At 47.6% G+C, this 23,556-nt stretch overlaps 2 protein-coding genes and 1 pseudogene across 2 annotated transcripts; 2 read left to right on the top strand and 1 right to left on the bottom strand.

The window, feature by feature from the left end:
* Positions 1 to 30: 30 nt before the first annotated feature.
* On the bottom strand, positions 31 to 2,388 carry LOC136540847 (protein disulfide isomerase-like 5-1). The gene is made up of 4 exons (XM_066532875.1): positions 2,193 to 2,388; positions 1,648 to 1,706; positions 1,372 to 1,547; positions 31 to 480 (listed from the first exon to the last, which is right to left on the bottom strand). Exons 1-4 carry the CDS (start codon positions 2,325 to 2,327, stop codon positions 398 to 400), a joined length of 453 nt encoding a protein of 150 aa, XP_066388972.1. The 5' UTR covers positions 2,328 to 2,388; the 3' UTR covers positions 31 to 397.
* Positions 2,389 to 9,662: 7,274 nt separating this feature from the next.
* On the top strand, positions 9,663 to 10,316 carry LOC136537520 (two pore potassium channel b-like). Its single transcript, XM_066529463.1, has one exon. It carries the CDS (start codon positions 9,663 to 9,665, stop codon positions 10,314 to 10,316), a length of 654 nt encoding a protein of 217 aa, XP_066385560.1.
* Positions 10,317 to 10,545: 229 nt separating this feature from the next.
* LOC136535886 (uncharacterized) lies at positions 10,546 to 16,118 on the top strand (annotated as a pseudogene).
* The last annotated feature ends 7,438 nt before the right edge of the window (positions 16,119 to 23,556 follow it).

Raw genomic sequence — 23,556 nt, 5'->3', positions numbered from 1 at the left:
CTAAAAACCGGTGTAGTAGCTCCAGCTCTGTAACCGAAAAACTCTACCAAATGGACCCTTAATTCCATTGATCAAGTATCTGAAGGGGTTCAGTTCCAACATGCCGCATAAATTTACATTCAACCACCAGTTTAACCGTTGGGAGATGCGCAAGTGACATAAACCGACCTTTGTATCGTTGCATTCTAATCATTACTTAAGTTTGTCAATGTGATGAAACCTATGGTATGGAGTACAGCTTCCATGAACTGAGTCGGACTTGTACTTCGAAGAGGAATACTCAGATACAAGGTCATTTCTTTCCTGTAAATTGGCTTTGTAAATGCCAGGATACAGGACAACGTTGCAAAGCATTGTTCCTTGTCTAAGCCACATGCTTTGCTGAAACTCCCCTACCTCAATCAGCTTGGAGCTTTGCCTCACCTGCTTTCTCAGCTTCATTCAACACAAAGTTCTTCAGTGATTCCACATCCCTAGGTCCTGCAGTAGCATGGGTGAATCCAGTTTCATATTATTGTCAGCACTGAATACTGTCAAATGAACCAAACGAAAAGGAATATGTTCATACGCAAAAGCACCGTAACAGGCATAAAGATACAAAGGACAAGTAGAAACCAAAGTAGGGAAGAAACAAATAATTGGCAGTTACGAAGCATCGACTTGTTCTCAAACAAAAATGGCTAAAAATTTGTCGCATGTACTTAATGTTAAGTGTAAGCTAGCAGATCCATGAATGCAAATGGTGAATTTTGAGTATTGGGTGATGAATAGAAATGCAAAAATGACTATTGCATATAATCAGCTTTGGGGCATGGTCCAAACTCCGAAGGACATGAATTCGTTAGAGTAATAAGTAGCTACTGAGCTACATAGGCAGCTTGTAAGCAACAACTCCAACAATACAGTACCATATCATTCAATGGCTACAAAGAGTTCAGCAACATAAGCGATATTCATTTTGATAGTAGTCAGGATGATCAATAAATGGCAATTTACTTATTTATGAAATATGATATGTTCTTCTCATCATTCAGTTACGTGATGTTATTGCCTCTGATATTAAACCTAACCGTATCCGCACCACGATTAGTGGATTTAGCAAAATCTTCATAGAAGAGGTGACCTACTGATCTAAAAGTAAACTGTCCATGGAACGGAAGCGAGCACTTATCTGATATACAAAACGGTTTAAATGTCGAATTTGATTTTGATTTATATTTACAAAGATTTTAGACTTTGAGATCCCACTCCCACTCTGAGTATAATCCATAGATGTTCATAAGGGGTGTGGGCCAAAACTAGAAGAACAAACATGGTTTTAAGTTGGAATTTCAACCTAAAAGCATGGTGAACTGGTGAAACAAAGTTTACCTTTATATTTTGCTACTTCTTCGCCTTCATAAAACACCTTGAATGTTGGGTAGGAATGGATATCCACCTTTGAGCATACTGGTTTGCTGACACCACAGTCAACTTGCCCTATCTCAATTTCATCCTCACCTTCCATAACCTTTCCCAGGTCCTCCCATAGTGTTCCAATGTTCTTGCTGCAAATGTCATACCCTTAACAAATCAGCTTTGCGGCAATAAAAAATCTATACATGATAAGGCAACATTCGTCTAACCCCTATGAGAAGCATGTCTTACCAGTGTTTACACCAGGGGACGCAAAATTGCACAAACCAGATTGTGTCCTTCTCCTTTATCTAAACAAGAGAAAAATATCTCAGAATCAAACTTGCTTGACCAAAACAAACATTCAGGCACCAAAGAAATTTGAATAGCATGCATACTGGAACAATAAAGCAGGTCACAGTAGCACTCTCTGGCTTTTGTTTGACTACTAACAATTCTCATTAGAAAGTAGTAACTAAATAATAGATTTGAACTCTTGCACTGTCGATATCAGGCAAGAGGACTGCAAAGGTTAGGATCAATCCGTTTCATAATGGCGAGTGGCAACGTAGCAACTATGGACTCATCGAAGTGAAACCATTGAACGATTTGGCCTACAACTGCCAAATCTCGCTCCATGACTAAGCATGTCGATCTGTCTAGTGTGTAGCGTCGCTAATTCTTGGGTCCATTAGCGCAACACAGAAAAGTTACAGCCGTGCCAAGTATCCCCGACTGGAAGGTAAGGCGGAGAGAAGAGAGACCGAGAGAGAAGGGCACGGCAGGGGTACCGGTACCTTGTCGGAGAAGGTCTCTTCGGTGAGGGTGATGACTTCGGCGCTGGAGCGCACGGTGAGGACCACGAGGACGGTGAGCGACACCAAAAAGAGGTGGATCGGTAGGCGCCCTCGTCGGGGAGCGCCTAGATCCATGGCTCGCACGGACGGCGACGACAGCGACGGCGAGGGGAGAGACAGGGGAAAGAAGGGAGGGGGGGTGGGGTGCGGTGTGCGAACAGTGAGTCGATGATGACTTGGTATTTGCTGGGCCGTTATGGGCCGATAGGTACGATGCCTTTATCGTATGAACTTATGGGCCTCCGCAGTGTCTTCGTGAGTGCAGCCCAGTTCGCATTATGGTGTTACTCAAAAAAAAAAACTCGTCAAACAGCTTTTGATGGTTTCTGCAATTCTGCGGCCTCTGCTCTCTCCTGTGTAGGATATCTGTTACCGTCTGTCTGTACTGCTGTCTCCACTCCGATCTCCTATCAGACTCAGGCCTGGTTTAGATTGCAAATTTTTGCAACCTAAACATTGTAGCACGTTTCGTTTGTATTTGACAAACTTTGTCCGATCATGGATTAACTAGGCTCAAAAGATTCGCCTCGTGATTTACAACCAAACTGTGCTATTAGTTATTTTTTTTACCTATATTTAATGCTCTATGCATGCGTCCAAAATTTAATATGATAGAGAGAGTGAAAAAACTTAGAATTTTAAGGTAATCTAAACAAGGCCTCAGAGTCCATTTTTTTGCATAAGTACTACAGTAATAATTGATGCAGCAGAGCACGGCAGGCTACCGCGAGAATTTCGCAGACTGCAGACGCTGCAGCGACCGACCGAGCAGAGCGGCAGAGGAGGGGCATATTCCCTTCCCGTCAGCCACAGCTAATCAATCAGCTCGCCGGGCGATCCGCTGGTTCGTCCGGGTGCACCGTGATCCGTGCACCGACTTTTTCTTCGGAGGGCGGAAGCAAGGGCTGCTAAAATTTTTGGCAAAATATTACTGCAGTGTTTTTGTTGTTATTTAGCAATCAGTGTTTAATCATAGTCTAATTAGGTTTAAAAGATTCGTCTCGTGGATTTCGTCTAAACTATGTAATTAGCTTTATTTTTTATTTATATTTAATGCTTCATGCATGCGTCTAAAGATTCGATGTGACGGAGAATCTTAAAAAATTTGACATTTTGTGATGCAACTAAACAGGGCCCAAGCAAAACTGCAAAAGGAAGAAACAAGCGGCCTGTTCGCTGGTTGGTTTCTAGGCTGATTTGAACTGACTGGTGCTGGTTTATTATGAAAAAAAATACTATTAGCTGACTAATTTGAGCTGACTGAAATACAGAAAAGCTGCACTGCACCGACCGTCCTACTAGTTGTTGACCGGCAGTCTGGCAGACACCGCTCGTTGCATAGTGCCTACTCCTACTCAAGTACCCATCCTGCTACCACCTCTATCGACTACTAGTATCATCTTTTAGGGTCTGTTGGCAGGACTGAAAAATACTGTTCTGACTGATTGTTATGAAAGAAAAATACTGTTCTAACAGAACATAAATAGTGATTTCGTGAGAGACACAACCAGCCAGCCAGATTGGAACCAGCCAGCCGAACGGCCTCATACGGCTCCAATGGTCCAGTGCTCCGTCATCCACGTTGAACTGGAGCTTGTTTACTTCCCCTGATCGGCTGGCGTACTCCATCTCCATGTGAATGTGTGATTCTCGGTGCTGGTGGACCTTCAGTTTGCACAACTTGGGCTGTCATTGCAAGAGAGGACCATCCGGCGACAGCAATGGTACGGGCCCTGCCTGGCCTTCCCGCCTGAGTGACCCCTGCCATGCGGCGGGCGCAACAAGTGACCACCGCCAAAAATCCACACGCCACGTCTCTACTGGGGGTACTAGTTCAGAAGATCACGGAAGAAGAATCAAAATCAAACCGTTGGGGGCTTTAGCTACCCCTACCCAACCCGACACATTCCACCGTGTTCCCCCAGGGCACCGTACCACAACCTCCTGCTTTCGCAGCAGCGGCTGCCCCTTTTTACTGTGTTCGGCTAGTATTACTCTAACACTGTTTATACTGAAATTTACTATTTATACTAAAATATTGTAAGAGAAAAGCATTGCTTCAGCTAAAAAAAAGCGAACCAACCACCCGAATATCACCAGCCGAACACTGCCATGTCAACCACCCAACGCACGGGCATGTTCCGCGCCGCCGGTCCCCCTCTGTCTCTCTCTCTCACTCCATCGGCGGCGGTGCACCCGCGCGTGCGCGCGCACTCTCTCCCCCTCCCTCTCTCCACTTGCGCTCGCCACCGCTCCCTCTCCCGGCTCCCAAATCCGACGAGGAGGCCGGCTGCCCACTACCACCAGCACCACTCCGCCTCCCGGTGCCACCACCAGCACCTCTCCGTCCGCGCACCACCACCAGCTCTTCTCCATCTCCTGGCGCCCAGATCCGGCGAGGAGACCGGCCGCCACGCTCGGATCCGGCCAGTAGGAGGCGCTCCCTCTCCTCCTCCGGCCGTGCGCCTCTCTCTCTCCCTCCACCGCCCCCGCGGTGCTCGCCCGACGGCGCTCCGGTGCGGCCAGGCCTCGGCGGTGTCCGCAACCGTGACCGGGCCTCCGCGGTGCCCGCCCCCGGCACAGGCGCGGGAGCCCCTTCCTCTACCGGCGGCGCTACGGCGAGCGCACCCCCTGGCGGCGGCCCTGGGCGGGCGCCCCGCCGCGGTCCTCGTCGTCATCTCGTCCACGGGCCCACCACTATGGGCGCAAGATTTTTGCGTCATCTCTCCTCGACGACGCTTATTTGTCTTCCGCGTCGCCTCCGACCTAAAATGTGTGCTGTGTTTGTGTACTCGGTTGGAGGCTATTTTTTCCCGTTTATCCACTGTGCACAACGCATTTTTGGGATGAGTTGTGTTATTGGAGACAGTCTTACTACTGTGCCTTTGCATGTCACCTTATCTCGACAGGTGAGTCGGTGATGTCTCGCTGGATGGGCATCATCTAGTCCGTCCTTTTCTTTCGAAATCAAAGACGCCAGAGAACTAATTATCGTGTGATGACTCATCAGCGGCCCCACGATGGATTGATGGGGCCCAGCCACGGCCTATTATGATGCATTGCCTCCTCACGATCCTTGGATGGACGCGCTTGCTCTCGATCCATCCGCTTGTCATGGACAGCTCACATCTTGGTTCTAGAAGAAAAGACCATATGCAAAACGAATAAAGATACTCATCAACTTGCCTTTCGTTCTACTGTTTTTCTTTTCTTTTCTTTCCCGCCTTTCAGTGTCATGGACAATTGTCATCCAGAATCCAGCTTTGCATCGTAATCCCATCGGCGTTACTCTATGGGAAACCGACACCCACGACGTGTCTTTCATGGAATTTCGGTCGAATAAGTGGTGTCTGGTGGACCAGATTCTCTCTTTGAGGGCTGAGGCACGTGGCAGCTCTTTTGTTTCATTGATATACCATGTGCAGCTCTTTTCTCTGGATTTTATTTACTAGTCCCTCTAGTCCAATTTATAAGGCATTTCTCATACGTCAATAATCGAACTTTATAATCTTTGACCCATAGTTTAATAATACTTTTAACTATTGATACATTTGATACTATTAGTTTTGTAATCAAATGTAATATCCATAAATTATCAGTTTATAATCATTTAAAATAAATGAATGGTCAGAGTGTAATTAAGAAGACCGTGACATGTTAGAAGCCAAGACGCCTTACAAACTAGATAAAAGACGCCTTATAAACTAGACCGGAGAGAGTGATTAACGAAATGATTTATTGTGCATGCAAAATATGAAAGCTAAGATGGTTCATGTGGAAGGAAAAAAGTGTTACCTCAATCCTAAAGTATAACTACGTTTAGTCTTCAATCAAACAAGTTAAGTAAAGTGGTAAAATATCATAAAATATAACTACATTTAGTCTTTAATCAGACAGGTTAAGGAAAGTGGTAAAATATCATGAATTACAACTGCATTTAGTTTTTAATAAGACAGGTTAAGGAAAGTGGTAAAATGTCATATATGGCATTCATTAACTTGTTCATGCACACATGATCTACGTACGACAATGACGTCTACTTGCATTTCTCCATGCGGATTGATTTTTTCCATCCAAATTATCCGGTACATACACAGATTCCCGTAAGACATATATGTGCACTCACTCCTATGAACATATGCATACAAACCATATCCTATAAGCATATCCGGAAGACTGTTAAGCTAATAGATCTGGAGAGAATGTGCTACCATCTATTGATTTATAGAGGTATACTTTCATCCATTCATATTTGAATTATGTCCGGAACTCAAATGTAGTTGTATGGAGACAATTTTAAACTCTAAATGTAATTGTATTATATGATGGAGTACCTATTTTGTTTCATTTATGCACCTTTCAAATTTCTTTAGCTGACTGTCGGGTTCATAAACTCAGGGTCCCGCTCAGTAGACGACGTCGTGAACAACGCGCAACTCCTGGGCCGGCCCAAAAACCTAACGACGGGCCAGAAGGGTGATCCAGTCTCCGACCAGAGGGTCTGGCCAAGGACGAACGACGCTCGCTCGCCTCCGACTCCGGCCCGCCTCTCCGACCGGAAGGCCTCGCTTCCGACTCCAGCCCGTCTCTCCGACCGGAAGGCCTGGTCAAGGAGGAACGACGCCCGCTTCCTACTCCGACCCGCGTCTCCGATCGGGGATGCACCGAACCCCTACTTATAGCTCTTCACTGACTGGCGCAGTCGGAGCCGACTGGAACCAACCGACCGGGGACGCCCGCTCGGTGACCAGGAAACGGGCAGAGCAAGTAAAAGTAGGACGCTCAAGTCAACCGCAAAACCGAGGACCGTACCCTGTACACCTACAGGACAGTATCGACAGAGCATGTTAGAAGGGTACCCTGCAACCTTTCAGGCATGTCAGGACCCAAGCAGTGTTGTAGGTGCCGACGTTTTGCCCTACGGTGTTATGGGCGCCATCAATTCTCATACCATGCGAACACGGTAAGACTCCCTATATGCCTCTGGGCATCAACAGTGTTGTGGGCGCCGTCATTTACCATACATATACGGTAAAACCTCCCACATGCGTCTGACAACAAATAGTATTGCGGGCGTCTACCATCATCTTGTACCCGACGGCGTTAGCAACAAGACTTAGTAGCATACGTACTCTCTCTCTCTCTCTTGCTTGTAAGACCGTCTCCTTCATCTATAAATGGGGATGCGCTCTCTCCCAACAAGGAGATGGATGACTGACCGATTCAACACACAACAACAGAACCACTAGGTTCAAACCTCGAGCACACGCTCGAATATTCAGCGCACACAGGAGCTCTCGTCACTCTTGGCCCTTTAGACCGGAGTCCAACCGGGCCTCTTATACCCCCCATCTTTCTCCTTCTCATTTGTAACCCCACAGCAAACTTCAAGCACCTGGGCTCAGGAATAAAGTCATTGACCGACTCAAACCGGACGTAGGGCACGTTGCCCGAACTAGTATAAACCATGTGTCATTGAGTGCTAGGCTACTTCCGATCACAACGTACGGCAAAACTATAAATATTTACGTGTTGGTCACTTTCTGCACCGATAGTTGACGTCGTCCGTGGAGAAGACGATGTACGTTCACGCTTTTGGTCATCGGATGGCCCACTTTTCTGCCATCTTCGCCATGGCGGGCTTAAGCGATACGACTCGTTTTGGCTCGCTGGAGTTTCCCGCACTCCCACCTATTGGATGTGGGTTCCACCCATCGTCGAGCCGTCCCAGGCCTTCCTCTTCGGAAGCCTAGACTTCATCGCCGACTGGCTCGGCATGCTCCACCTCCGCGAGGAGGCACCCATCCCTGCACCCGTCGGAGGGACGCCCTCCGTCAGCTCTGGGACTCCCGACGACTTCAACGACGAGGCTCATGCGCTTCGTTCCGAGCATACGCTCTGCTCAAACCCCGCTGTGAGTAACATACATATTGTTATTTACTCGCCATTTACTATCTTTCGTCAGTTATCCGGAGGGACCCCGTTGTCCGCACCGCGTCTACCATGCGACCGGTTCCCCTATGGCCTCGCGTCCCCCGCGGAAGCGTACGCTCGGGGGGCTCCAAAGAACGCTGGCGCCGTCCCCTCTCACATCCAAATTCGTGGGAATGGCGAGCTACGCTCCCACCACTTTCCACGAACTCCTGGATAACGAGGTTGAGAGCGATGGCTCTAGCATCAGCGACGTGGCACCTAGCCACCGTCCGTCCCAGGAGTGCGCTATGGTGGATGCTCTGGGACATCCACCGGTAGTAGTAGAGTCCTTGCAGACTCACACCCCTCTGGACCCTCGTGCGGGGGCCCTCGCGCTTGCACAAGAGCATGGCGAGGAGCTACGACAACGGCGGCAGAACCAACCGCCACCTGCGCCACCGCGCTCGGTGCACCACGCTGCGCCCTGTGCGTGTAACCCGGCGAGCGGTGCCCAGGGTCACGCCCGCCAGGTCCAGCGCAACATCATAGACAGGAGAATGATCTCCCACAGTTCACTTGCCCTGGCCAGAACATCGCCGTCGCGGGCAATGCTTCTGCGTGGTCTTTCTGAGCCGAACGACTCCCAGGAACAGGCGATCTACCGGAACCTCCGGGCACTGGTGGAAACCATCGCCGATCAACAGGCGGAGAGCTCCACATCGCGACTCCGACTCGCGGCCTCTCTCCTCACCAGGGGAGTGGGGACGCGCCAAACGGATCGCTCCATTCGCTCACCGCTATAGCCACCAAGCGTGGCACAGGATGCCACAGCTGCGCCGCGGTCCAACCCGGCGCCTGCTCCACAACGACCGTCGGTATGCGAACGGCTCGGTCCAAACCAAGACGCTCGTAGTGTCATCAGCAACCGGCATCAGGTCCGGCATGATGATGACGTCCATCGGGCGATGGTGAGGGCAGGCGACACGGCCCCTACCGGACCATCGAGGGGAGTGATGAAACGCGCCCCAGATATGGTCGTCGGTCGGACGATCGAAGTCCCAACCCGGATAGCACGGTACTCGTGGTACGCATAGAGCATCTCTGTCAACCTGCCCGTCCATTTAGGGCATGTTTGGCATGGCTCCACTCCTAAACTCCAGCAACTCCATAAAAAATTCAGCTAAACACCATAACTCTGAAACTCTATGGAGCTGCCGACTCCATGGAGCTGTAGTACAAATAGAGGTGGAGTTTTGGAGCACCTCTTTTACAGCTCCAAAACCACGCAATATGAACCTCCTTGTGGAGTTGGTGGAAAATTACCCACCACTGCCACTGATTACACAGAAAAACGGTTCGATTCTATTTCTCCCGAGCCCCCCGGCGCAGTGACTCCCTCCCTCCTGCGCCGTCGTCTTCCTCCCCCGCCGCCATGGGTGGCCGCCGATCTCCTCACCAAAGCTCTCCCCCACCTCGATTTTCTTCTGCGTGGTCACCATGATGACCGTCGGGTACGGCGACCTCGTCCTAGCCAGCAACGTCGCCAAGTTGCTCGCCTGCGCCTTCGTCTTCGCCGGCGTGGCCCTCGTAGGCACGTTCCTCAGCAAGGCCGCCGACCACCACGTCGAGAATCAGGAGGCGCTCCTCTTCCGCGCGCTCCAGCTCCGCCGCGCCGACGACCACAGGGCGCTGCGCGCCATGGAGGCCAACAAGGTCTGCTACAAGCTCTACACCGCCGCGGCGCTCTTGGCCGCGTTGCTCGCCTCTGAGATGGCGTTCCTGGTGGAGGTGGAAGGGATGCGCCCCGTGGACGCCTTCTACTGTGTGTGCGCCAGCGTGACCACGCTCGGGTACGGCGACCGGAGCTTCTCGTCCGTGCCTGAGCACGTGTTCGCGGCCGCCTGGATCACCGTGAGCACGGTGGTGGTGGCGCTCTTCTTCCTGTACGCGGCGGAGCGCGGCGTGCCTGTGGTCGCCGTCGACGGCGAGTTCGAGGGCTACCTCCGGCTTCGGGACCTCATGGACGCCGCCGAGCCGCTGACAGAGACGAAACGGAGAGGAAAAAAAGAAAATAGATTAGTCACTGATAGTGGGACCCACATAAACCGGGCAAGAATGACAATCTACCCTCAGACTCCACTTTTTTTTTGAGCTGGGGACACCCTCCCAGCCAAACACCTCCATCAGACAGTTCCAACTCCACCCAGAGCTGGCTCCACCTGGAGTTCTGAAGTGGTGTAGCTCCATCCAAAGTAGAGTTGCAGCCATGCCAAACAGGACCTTCAATGGCAGTTGCGAGCCGCCGTGCCGCCGCTCACATTTCCTACGGCCTAGATCCGTGGACGCTCGTGGGGAAGAAAGCAACCCAGGAACCACCAAAGCCAGGGACACCCACCGAAACTCCTACCCACACAGCCTAGCGGGACCCACAAGTCAGCCAAAACGTCTCAAGCTCCGCCATTTCGCCTCCGTTTCCAGCTCCCAGTGCCGGTCTTCCCACTCCCTCTCCTCGCTTCCCAATTTCCAAACCTCTCTCTTGCACGAGAGCACGGGAGCACGTACACGCGGAGCGAAAGCGATCGGCGCCGCCGCCGCGGCCACGATGACGTGGCACGAGGACCTGCCCACTCTCGTGGGGGACACGGGCGTTCGCCTCCCCGGCGCCGGGGGGCACGCGCCGGCGGCGGCGAATGTTGCGGCGGTGGGGGCCGGGTGGTACGGGGAGGAGGAAGAGGGGAGGGCGGAGGAGGAGGGGTGGGCGCTGCAGGCGAAGGGGTTCGCGGAGTCGACGGCGGAGATGCTGCGGGAGCTGGGCCGGGGGATGTGGGACGTCGCCGCGCAGAGCCTCGCCGGCGCCGAGGACAGCGAGCTTGCGCGGCGGCCACGGGGAAGCGCTTCAGCTTCATGAACGAGTACCTCCCCGAGGAGCGCGACCCAGTGAGGTGTTGGCTCATCGTCGCCGCAGTCGCATTCGTCACGCTCCTAGGTAACCGCTGATCTCGCGTCCGCCGCTCTTCTCTGCGTCAGCACCGCTACACCGCGCGCTGGCGTGACGCGTCTCTGCCTCCTGCTGAGCGTGCAACTGTGGTTGTGGCGTCCCGCAATATGCTATGTGCGTTTTATCTTGTATTTGTTCTTTTGCAGGGACGGTTCTAGCTGACTGCGGAGAATCGGGAATAAACGCGTGTTTCAGTTTCTGTTGAGGGTTTTAATTTGAATTTTGGATTATAACCTCTCTCATCTGTGAGAAGATATCTATTCTGTAGTACGTTTCACTGTCGAATTGGTTGAAAAATGTGACATTTGCATCCATACATTTTCAGACCCTGGGATCCATGCCTAGTTTGCTTGGGCAACGTTGCTTTGACAAGAAAAACCCACAACTACACTAATGTTTTATGTGTATTCTGGGTTTGTGTTTGATCCGCTGAATCAGTGCAATGGTTAAGGATACCACTAGTCAATTGTTCTACTTTTTGAGAATGGGACAAGGGAAACTGCTTGACCCTATTTCATTCACATTTGTACAGATGGTTTGTCTAGTGTGTCTAGTTTAATTAATTGATTTTCATGGAGGCACTGTCTATTTCTCATCCTTATCTTTCACCATAATATGATGAGTATGAACCAAGTCAGTTTATTTTTAGTCCGATTTACTCTGTCACTGATTTCTTATGTACATTTTGTGATCAGTTTGGTTCATTGTGAACCAAAGCGTCTTACTTGAGAACTGGAACATGTTAATTTATATATATTTCGAAATTCGAATAATATTATGAATTTAAGGTGACTTCATTCTCAATATCCTCATGCTATTAATTTATGGCCCAATGCAGCATCTATCCAGTAGTGCCATATTAGACATCCATTTTGTCAGTGCACCGTGGTCAGTTGATCCACGTTACAGTTTGTCCATGTAGGAATCAGTGCACCACTTTAATTGCATAATGAGAATGTTCTCCATGCAGTTTTAGGTGTTGGGAGTGGCAATGAAACTCCAGTAGAGCTTCCAAAGAAACTTATCATTGGTCCCCCAAGTGCCGATAGAATCCAACTTCCTTATGGACGGCATCTGGCTTATGAAGAACTAGGAGTCTCAGCTGACAGAGCAAGATTTTCACTGATTGCTCCTCATTCTTTTCTTTCATCAAGGCTGGCAGGTAGGGAATCTAGTCGAGTTGGTATGGCATGTTAGTTTATCAGAGCATCACATCATTTGCCGAATAGTGTTGGCATTTCCATGCTTTCTATTTGATCTACATTGTTCTTTCTCATGCAGGAATTCCTGGAATCAGTGCATCTCTTCTGGAAGAATTTGGAGTACGACTTATGACCTATGATCTACCTGGTTTTGGTGAAAGCGATCCACACCTAGGCCGGAATCTCAATTCTTCTGCACTGGACATGCTCTATCTGGCTAATGCTCTCAATATTCCGGAAAAGTTCTGGGTTGTGGGCTACTCTGGAGGTGTCATGCATGCATGCCTGGAGTGTTCTTCGCTACATTCCTGATCGAGTTGCTGGTACCTACCTCATATGGTTTTCTTCTATATTGTTTTGGATCTGTAAGTTTATATGTTGGCGAGTTCTTGATGGGGATGCCTCTTTGGTTGCAATTGTTTTTGACACTAGCACAGTGGAGCCATTGTTTTCAGCCTGTGGATATGCAATGTCATACCTTGCTTATGCCTTTTGAACTTCAGAAGACTTAATTCTTGAAATGATTGTGACCTAAACATAATGCCATCCATGCTTTACATTTTTGTAAGTTTGTTAGTATATCACTTTTGCCTCAATGATAATGAAATGCGGGTGCTCTATTCAATTGGATTACTCAGAACATCGAAATCTGTAACGATATTTTTGTAACTGAAAGCACAGATGCACATATGCCTTCCTTGTTTGGAACCTTGATCTGGTCAAGGCATAACTACCATTGCATCTTAAGATTAACATGTGGTTATTCCAGTCAAAAGCATTTATTGCTTTTGTCTTCAAAGAACACAGACCTTACATGCTTATTGTATATGTAAGTATTCCTGTTAGGTCTGCTGATATGTAATTTATTATTCCGTGTCCAGGTGCAGCAATGTTCGCACCTATGGCAAATCCATACGACTTCAAGATGACCAAAGACGAGAGGCGTAAAACATGGGATAGCTGGTCAACGAAACGGAAACTGATGCACATTTTAGCTCGGAGGTTTCCATCACTGCTACCGTTCTTTTATCGCCAAACCTTCCTTTCTGGAAAGCAAGGACAGCCAGAGAGTTGGTTGTCACTGTCATTGGGGAAGAAGGTATGCTGATATCAGTGTTATGTACTATCTCAAAGTACCAATGAAAAATTGGGCCTGCTGCTGCAGGGCAATATGGGAATGACATGATTATTTGCTTTACCATTCCTGCTCTTACTTTATAATATAGAAACCTTCTGTTTGTTTCAAGGCATAGGAAAATCAGATGTAAGATGTGTGGTATCTTGTACAACAGACAATCACACAAGGAAGAAGTGGCACTGGATTTTAGTTAGATAAATACCTTTTTTTAAAAAAAAAATCAGCTGAAAATTTGGAGCATCTATATTTATCTTCCATATGCAACTATACACTCAACATCTGCTCCACATAGGTCAACAACACCAGCATTGTTGTGCTTCATTAACATGTTAGTAATTGATTTATCCATGCCTGATTGGTGCTAGCTTAAGAATTCTTAGTATTCATCCCTTTGATTAAATGTGAACATTTGCCCTTTCTCGTGCCAAGTACTAATATTACGGCATTATTCAGGACAAAACTTTGATGTGACTTCGGCACTACTACTCGGGAGGAGGAAGATGTTAGTTTGGAAGGTCAAGTAGTGCCTAGGAAGGATACCTTTCGATATTTAGGATCAATGCTACAGAGGGACGAGGATATTGATGAAGATGTTAGCCATAGAATCAAAGCAGGGTGGATGAAGTGGCGGCAAGCGTCTGGTGTCCTATGTGACAAAAGGGTACCACAGAAGCTAAAAGACAAGTTTTATAGGACGGCGATTAGACCTGCTATGTTGTATGGTGTAGAATGTTGGCCTACGAAAAGACGACATATTCAACAGCTAAGTGTCGCGGAAATGCGTATGTTGCGTTGGATTTGCGGTCATACAAGAAGGGATCGAGTTCGGAACGATGATATACGTGAGAGATTAGGGGTAGCGCCAATTGAAGAAAAGCTTGTCCAACACCGGTTGAAATGGTTTGGACATGTGCAACGGAGACCTCCAGATGCACCGGTGCGTAGTGGAATCCTAAGTCAGGATAGTAACGTGAAGAGAGGCAGAGGAAGACCGAAGTTGACTTGGGTAGAGGCAATAAAAGGAGACTTGAAAGGATGGAATATACCCAAAGACTTAGCCTTAGATAGGAGTGCTTGGAAGACAGCTATTCACGTGCCTGAACCTTGATTGCTTCTGTTGGGTTTCAACTCTAGCCTACCCCAACTTGTTTGGGACTTAAAGGCTTTGTTGTTGTTGTTGTTGATTCAGGACAAAACTTTACTGGAAGGTCCTGTGTTCAATGCATTCTGGGAAAGGAATGTTGCAGAGTCTGTGCGCCAGGGAGATGCAAGGCCATTTGTAGAGGAAGCTGTGCTGCAAGTATCTGACTGGGGTTTCAGTTTATCTGACATCCAAATGCAGAAGAAAGAGGCTCGAGGCTTTTTTGAACTCATCAAGTCTCTGTTCAATCAGGTTGAAAGAGTGTGGGTGGGATTTCTGGGCCCAATACATATATGGCAGGTTTGTACTCTGTTCTCTGAAACTGAAAAACTTACTCCAGCTATTTCACACATAGCGTGCTTGCACACAATGACGTTGTTTAGAAGGTGTTCTGTAGCCGCCTAGCATCTGGGCTCACCCTGTCGGAGTCTGTGCATGTCAAGGTTACCACTATATATGGCTTCAAAAAAGCTGTCACAGCACAGCTGAAAGGTTGCATCAATAGTAATTGTAGCTGAATAGTCTTGGTTTTGCATGATTAAAGAAAATTGATGCATAAGTTAGGTATTATCGTAATTGGTTTTGTATGTATCAACAAATAGCAACTCCCAAATGGCATAAGAACTGGGAAATGGAGGTGCTATAAAAGCACCGTGTGTTGTCAATTGGACACAACGAATTGGATGTGTCCATTATGTTGCTTGGTGGTTCAACTTCTCAAACTATATGCCTTGCACGTACGTGTAGCCGAGGGAATAAAAGAACTAACCTTTCATATCTCAACAGGGGATGGACGACCGAGTGGTCTCGCCGTCAGTGGCTGAATTTGTGCGGCGGGTGGTTCCAGGAGCCACGGTCCACAAGCTTCTTGATGAAGGCCACTTCTCATACTTCTGCTTCTGCGACGAGTGCCACAGGTAGATATTCTCCACCCTCTTCGGCATTCCCCAGGGCCCTATCAACCCTGCGCCGCAACCCAGCGAGGTCGTTTGAGAGCTCACCTAAGAAACAACAGTACCAGACAATGCCACAGATCAGGAACAAGGAGAATCAGGCCTGCCCTGATCAAGATCAGTTTTCAGGATCAACAGTATAGATACGAGACGTTACTACTACTAAATACAATACCTCAAAAAGACGGGCCTTTCGTCGCTGCCTGTGGACTGAGCTGCTCCTCTTGCGGAAAGTCTTGAAGGATGAAGGCAAAGCATTGGATAGAGGCTGTGCCGTTTCACTTCCATGTACAAAAATGCTCATCACAAATTCGCACGGCACCTGCTCGGTGCGCTCTTAGTATAGTCGGTTTTAAAATTCGATTAACCTGCTATGACTCCGTTAGGACAGTCCCAATAAAAAAAACTAGTAGTTTCTGTAATGTAGGATACCGCATAAAAAAAGTACTGTTTTTCAACCCATGGTTTCTATGAGTAATAATTATTTTCTCTTTCTCTCTCCCAACTCTATCTTCTTCCTCTAATAGGAGTGCGACACGAGCTCCCTAGAAACTGGTGGTTTCTCCCCAATGACGATTTTATGGTTTCTTGGTGCATTGGGTCAAGAGTAGACCTGGTTTCTTCATGAAGAAACTATTTCTATGATTTTTTTCTCTCTTTCTTCATTAATTACATTGTTATGTCAACGTTTTACCTACGTGGTAAGTCATTTAATGAGGATAGAAACCATTATTAATGTATCATTGGGACTGCCCTTGTAGGCTTCTTTTTGCACTTTTGCGCCCTCAGCTGAATTTTGTTCCTTTATTAAGGCTTTATGGCATGATGCAATAGTCCAATCCAGTTTAAGGTCAGTAATGTCTTCGCCTCTTGCTGCCGGTGCACTTGTCAGCTGGCAGTTGACGGATGTGCTGTGCTGCTGCGATACTGTGCGAGTGTTTTGAGATGAGATGTGTTTGGTATCTGGAGCGTTGTTTCCCAAAAACGGGCCGTCCTGTCCTCTCGTTTGGGATGAAAATGGTACGGGAAACTCCCAATACCGACCAGCACCATTTACTCGCGGGGAAAATTTGGTAGAAACAGGAACCAATTTAACAGATCCCGTATTTTTCCGGACCGTTTTCGTGGATTCCGTATTTCAGCGGCATCGTTCTCCCGTAATTTTCGAGACCGTTTTCGCGGATCCCATATTTTAGCGGCAACATTCCCACGGGAGAGTACCGCACTCAGGCTATCCGCAACGAGCACCGCTAAACAGTCCTGCAGCACGCGGTGGCGTACCGCACGCTCGCACCGTGCGCCTGCAAACGGCTCTGCAGCACGCGTGCGTCTGCACACTGCTACTTCCAGCGTACCGGCCGCACAGCACGCTAAACACTGTAGCAGAGAGAGAGTTGGTGAGAGAGAGAAAGGGGAGGGAGGAGAATAAAATATGAAATAGTGGGTATAGAGTATAGAATAGAGATAACATGGGTGTGGAAGAAATGGATATAGAGTAGAGAATCTTGATGACTAGGATAGAATATTCCTTTTAGAGTATGAAAATAGAGGTAGATGAGTGCGAATAGCCTTACCCTACGTGTTGTACCAGCAGCTAGTGCCTTCGCTATCTATCTACACCACTCTATAATACACCAGTTAGAATAAATCGACAGCCACACAACAAATACCTGCTCTACAGTCATGATCTATATTACACCCACACACATGAATGCACCCATAAAATATAACACCATCAAAACAGATGCACCAGATTATCTCTTAGTCATTCTCACTCATTACTTATCCAAATCCGACGGCTAATGTTTAGTGTCTGCCCTCCATCGCCCTCCCGTGGACCTCCTCATAACTCGCATGTCCTCCCGCGCCACGCCCAGCCCCACACACCCGCTCCCGCGCAGCCACAGTTCAATCCCCTCCCCCTCCTTTTCACCGATTGCTTTTTTCAGAAAAAAAAAATCTTCCTTGTGCCGCCCCTACCTCCAACCCTCCCCGTCCCGATCCACGTCGTCGCTCCGTCAGGATCCAGGGCCGCCGCCCCGAACCAGGCCCCCGACCTCGCCCTCCCCATCCCCCCGACGAACACGCGACAGTCGCCTCCTGCTGGCGTTGGTCATGTCCGGGCACTGCTCCACTGCCTAGACGCGCACCACCGCGGGCTGAAGCACCGTCGGCGGAAGCACGAGATCCCCTCCCCAATCAAGACGGTGGTGATGGAAAACCACCGCAAGCCTGCGCGCGCTCGGACATGTCCGCTAACGCCTACTCTGCGTCGACGCCGCCGGTCTCCGACGCTGCCGTCCGGCTACATCATCGGCAGGTACGCCAATCCTCCAATCGCATTAGTACCAGTAGAGACGATGAGAGAGAGAGAGAGAGAGACCGTATCTGTTAGATCCCATCGTGGGGAGGACATTATAGATCCGCACAACTACGATCAATTGGAGCAACAAGCACTGCTCGTGCGCTGGTTGGGCAGCTCACTCGCGCGCTACTACTATGTGCCTAAGGCTGGATAACGAGCTGGCTCGGCTCTGGCTCTGGCTCGTTAAGATAACGAGCTAGCTCGGCTCGGCTTGTTATCCTAACGAGCCAGAAAGTCGGCTCGGCTCGGCTCATTAAAAGCTTGAGCTGGCTCGTTAAGCTCGCGAGCCAGGTATAAAAAATACACAAAATATAATATTTGCATTTATCTAAAGTTTGAGAATAATAATAATATAAAAGAAATGCATCTAGACCAGTTAGATACTTTTTTTTCTAGAAGCTTGGCTCGTTTAGCTCACGAGCAGCTCGCGAGCTGGCTCGAGTTGGCTCGTTATAGCTAAGGAACTAAAATCTTGGCTCTGCTCGGCTCGTTATCATAACGAGCCGAGCCGAGTTAAGCCAACCATGAGCCAAGCGAGCAAACGAGCTTCGAGTTTTTCATCCAGCCATGTCTGTGCCTGAGCAGCAAGCACCGCACGCGATGACGGGGATCTACTGCTTGTGCTGCTATGCCATCCACCGTGATAGAGAGAAAGAGCAGGAAGTAGATAGCAGATAAAACATAGTACGACTGCTTGTTGCTTGTGCCGCTAGGCAGGTATTAAATGCGACAAACATAGAATTCAGACAAGTAGCTAAAAGCACATGGCAAATGATTTTTAACCTTTTCATGAGAGCATATAGGGTCAAAGAGAGAGTGAGAGCATTTATGTAATAGATGTTTTACGGTTTGTGCAACTGAACATCGTACATTGAAATTGATTTTGCAATAACAAATTGATTTGGCTTGTTTAATTCAGCAACTCTTATTGAATTGATTTGCAATGTACTTTGCAGTGCAGGAAGATGGAAATGCCCAGCTTCAATGATGTTTTTGGGAGCAATGTGGACAGCGCTGAGGTTGATTTTGATGTGTCTTATTTTAGTATCTCACCTGAAGGACAAAATGTTGTTGAACAAGCCTCTCAGTTGCCACACCCAATTTTAAGGATTAAATTGAAAATACACAAAACTTGTGTGTGCCCAGGGATCAATCACACACACAAGCTGATAAATTATATAAAGTATCATCACGGTGTCTCTTACATCAGATCCATAATATAACTTAGTCTTACATCACCAGCGGAATATAAAAAGATAACTCTCTCGTGGGGCTTTATCACAGGAAAGGTCAACTGGTTGACCACAAGCCTAAAAATCCTCAGGGAATTCCTTATACCCGTTGTCATCTGTTACCCATCTGAGATTTTTATCCAAATAAAGAAAATAAACAAGCATAAGTACATCCCGTACTTAACAAGTTAACATGGGGTTATGAAGCTAAAAAAGGTTGACTCTGGTTTACTGCAGTTAGTATTTTTAGTAAGTCAAGCTTTTATTCTCAGGTATTATCAAATTATGCTTAAGCTTCCATTTAATCCCATATGAACAGATATCAGGGTCAAGTGTATCATATATCCTCATAGAACAACTTAAATGATCATCAACAAGTAACCAGTTATTCTGTGAGTTTTCTGGGCCACTCGTGACCATGAGCACGGCTGTTATAACAGTTTGTTACCCTCTGCAGAGGTGGTGCACATTCACCGCGAGTCGTGATTCTCATATGCCCGGGTTAATTACTCCCATGTCACTGCCAAGGTGAGCGGACAGAGTACACTATTAAACCATTTCATAGGTTTCTCTAATAAGTTAGGGCCGCTAGGTTTCCTTGGCAGGCAGATGTAGGAACCCCCCTTTCCTATGGCACATATCCATCGCGGCTATACACATAGGAACAGAGACAGCCCTATACCCAACGTGGCAAGCCCCTTTTGTGCCATAAAAGTAACCTCTAACTATTTAGAAAAGGTCTTATTACTGAGCTAAAGTCAGAGCCATATGACTTTCCCGGTTGCACTGTCAGTCCCAGCTTTTGCCGATAGATAAGTCCTTATGGTGGGCCAGGAGCAACATGATCAAAAGTCATTTGCACCTTCGCTCTATGGAACAGTTGTTATAAATCATGTTATATTTTTAGTTCCATAGAATCATTCATCATCATATAGATCATGTTCAGTTAGAGCACTAGCAATCTACCCATATGCAGTTACCCCATAGGAGTCAAGAGAACAAGTCATCAAATATTTAGAATGTCCTTAGGGTTATCAAAATTAGACACATGCACATGAGTAATTGATTAAAGTGATTAGGACATCAAGGTAGGCCCATGCAATACTTACCTTGGTTCATAAACTCTTGCTGGTCCTGCTGGTCGTCGAAGAATTCTTGGTCTCCAACGTTCTCCTCACCGTCTGAACACGACCAACACGGCAACATCAACATTCCAAAGGCATTCATGCAAAGCAAATATTCCTATAATTAGAATAGTACACCAACAGTATAGAAAACAAGATAAAATATTTATGAAAATAATCTACGTCTCGCTATGATCACGTCAACGCGAAGTTCACGAAAAACAGAGCTAAAATGTGAAAGTTACGATTTAAACGGGATTTCCTATAACAATATATTTAATTAAATCTAACCATGAAATTTAAAAGTTCCAAACTTGACTAACAGTGGTTCTAACATGTAGATTATGAAATTATGAAGCTAACGCGATTTGAACGGATCAATTCAGAGCTAAAACGACGATTTTATAAGCAAAACAGTTTAAATGGCATTTCTGTAAATACTAAAAGCGTATTTTGAACTAAAACAGTTAACTTTACGCTTTCAAAACAAGAAAGCGTACACGGGGAAATACGCTAAGGATGGTGGGTTCTAATTCGGGAAAAGGGAGGGGCTCTTTAACAATTTTGCCACGGCGAAAGGGTGTCGGCCATCCTAGGCCGTAGATCACGCGATGGACGGTTGGGATTAAAACAGAGGAGAGAGAACAAGGGGGGGGCTGGCCCGAACAGTGTTCCAGGCGGCTAGGCGCCATGGCCGATGGCGAGGACCCACCGGCGAGCTCGGTTCGGGGGCTTTGGTTCACGATTTGATGAACCGAAACCACCGGATGAGAGAGGGGGAGCAGGCGATCACGTCTAGGCCAAAGAGGTGGCTGGAGGGTGCGGCCGTGGCGGCGGTCGCCATGGACGGCAGCCGGAGATCATCGACACCTGCGGTTATAGCCCTAGGGGCCGTGAAACAATGAATTGATTGCATGGGGAGAAAGAGGGGGTCACGGCGAAGCTCACAGAGTGGAAGAACGGGGTCGGAGACAACTCGGGGAAGACAGGCTGCGCGGCGGTTCCGAGCTCGGCGGAACCCGGTGTTCTTTGGCGGTTGCGGCTTTGGCAGCGCCCGGTGAATGCGAAAAAGAGGCGAGGAGGCAGCAGGGGGGCGCACGAGGGGCTCGGCTTCGCTTAAAAAGAGGCCGGGCGCGGGGAGGGGGCGCTCCCACGACGCGCGTGGAGCGAGCGCGGTTGCGGCCGTGGCTTGACTGGGAGCTGCGGTTGCGGGAGGAAGGGGGCGGCAATGATGTGCGGGCCTGAGCGACATTGACGTGCGGGCTCGGGCGGTTAGCGGCTAGGGAAAGGGAGGCGCAACTGTTTCCAGCAGCGCGCACGACTTGGGCCAGCCCAGGAAGGAAGGAGGAAGGGGAGAGGCGGGTGGCCGGCGCTGGGCTGGGCCGGTGCAGGATGCCAGGGGGAGGCCGAGCCGGGCTAGCGTGTCTGCTCGGGCTGAAAACAGAGGAGGGGAGAAAGGAAAGAATTTTCCTTTTTCTTTTTCCAAACAAATTTTCCAAAAGCATTTTAAATTCAAATTTCAATTCTCTTTGAAATTTTTTATCAATACCAAACATTCACAAAATAATATGCAGCGACATGAATGCACATACATGTTACTATTTTATGATAAATTTTAAATTCATGAGAAATTTATTTATTTCTACATTTCATGAGCACAAAATACAGAATTAAATCCTTTTAAACCTATTTTTCAAAAGAGGCAAATTTTGGGTGTTACAATTCTACCCCCCTTAAGATGAATCTCGTCCTCGAGATTCGGGTGATTGCTTACTCAAACAGTTGGGGATAAGTCTTTCTTAGATCCTCTTCTCTTTCCCAAGTAGCCTCATCCTCTATATATCGATTCCACTATACCTTGCACATCTTTATAGTTCGGCTTCTTGTAACTCTTTCGACAGTTTCCAAGATCTTTATCGGATACTCTTCATAAGTAAGATCTTCCTTGACAGCAAGTTCTTCCAAAGGAATCTGCTCTTCTGGTACCATCAAACACTTTTTCAATTGGAAAACATGGAACACGTCGTGCACACATGACAAACTCTTAGGCAGTTCCAACTGATAAGCTACTTCTCCACATCTCTCTAGGATCTTAAAAGGTCCTATATACCTTGGTGCTAACTTTCCCTTCATATTGAATCTTTTCACACTTCTCATTGGTGACAGCTTCAAGTACACATAATCACCAACTTCGAAAGTCAGCTCTCTTCTGCGAGTATCAGCGTAACTCTTCTGTCGGGACTGAGCCACTCTCAAATTGTCTCTAATCATTCTCACTTGTTCTTCCGCGTCTCTAAGGACATCGGGTCCTAACACTTGAGTTTCACCAGTCTAATTCTAGAACAAAGGCGTTCTACATTTACGTCCATACAATATCTCGAAAGGTGCCATCTTGAGACTTTTTTGATAACTGTTGTTATAGGAGAACTCTGCGTATGGTAGACTCTTATCCCAACTATCACCATACTAAAGTGCACAAGCTCTCAACATATCTTCCAAAATCTGGTTGATCTTTTCAGTCTGTCCATCAGTTTGCGGGTGGTGAGCAGAACTAAAATTCAACTTTGTCCCCCAAAGACCTATGTACTTTATGCCAGAATTGTGATGTAAACTGAGTGCCTCTATCCGACACAATTTTCTTGGGAACACCATGTAAGCACACTATTTTTTCCATGTACAACTCTACTAGTCTTGCACCCGTATAGGTAGTCTTGACTGGTAAAAAATGAGCAACCTTGGTGAGTCAATCCATTATTACCCATATTGAATCATAACTTCTTTGAGTGCGGGCAATCCTACGATAAAATCCATACCAACTTCTTCCCATTTCCATTCAGGAATATTCATTGGTTGTAGTAACCCTATAGGTCTTTGATGCCTAGCTTTCACTCTTTGACATGTGTCACACAAAGCCACATACTCTGCCACATCTCTCTTCAAACCATACCACCAATACTTCTCCTTGAGATCCAAATACATCTTGGTACTTCCGAAATGTATAGAATAAGCAGACTTATGGGCCTCTTGCAGAATTGCATCATGGATAGCCTTCACTTCAGGTACACATATCCTTTTTCCAAACTAAAGAGTGCCATTCTCATCCATTATGAATCCGGGTGCCTTTCCAAGCACTACATTATCTGCTATCTCCTTAAATTTTTCATTCTCTAATTGACCTTTGCGTATCTCTTGCTCCAAAGTAGGCTCTATCACCAATTCCATTGCATTAGTGACAAAA

This window comes from Miscanthus floridulus, chromosome 2 (assembly GCF_019320115.1).
Source record: "Miscanthus floridulus cultivar M001 chromosome 2, ASM1932011v1, whole genome shotgun sequence".
Lineage (NCBI taxonomy): Eukaryota > Viridiplantae > Streptophyta > Magnoliopsida > Poales > Poaceae > Miscanthus > Miscanthus floridulus.
This window is presented reverse-complemented; position numbering and strand designations above follow the sequence as displayed.

Coding starts and splice junctions, on each gene's coding strand:
- LOC136537520 (XM_066529463.1), top strand. CDS start 9,663: ATGATGACCGTCGGGTACGGCGACCTCGTCCTAGCCAGCAACGTCGCC.
- LOC136540847 (XM_066532875.1), bottom strand. CDS start 2,327: ATGGATCTAGGCGCTCCCCGACGAGGGCGCCTACCGATCCACCTCTTT. Junction 1,707..2,192: donor AAGAGACCTTCTCCGACAAG/GTACCGGTACCC, acceptor TCTCTTGTTTAG/ATAAAGGAGAAGGACACAAT. Junction 1,548..1,647: donor GTCCCCTGGTGTAAACACTG/GTAAGACATGCT, acceptor TGACATTTGCAG/CAAGAACATTGGAACACTAT.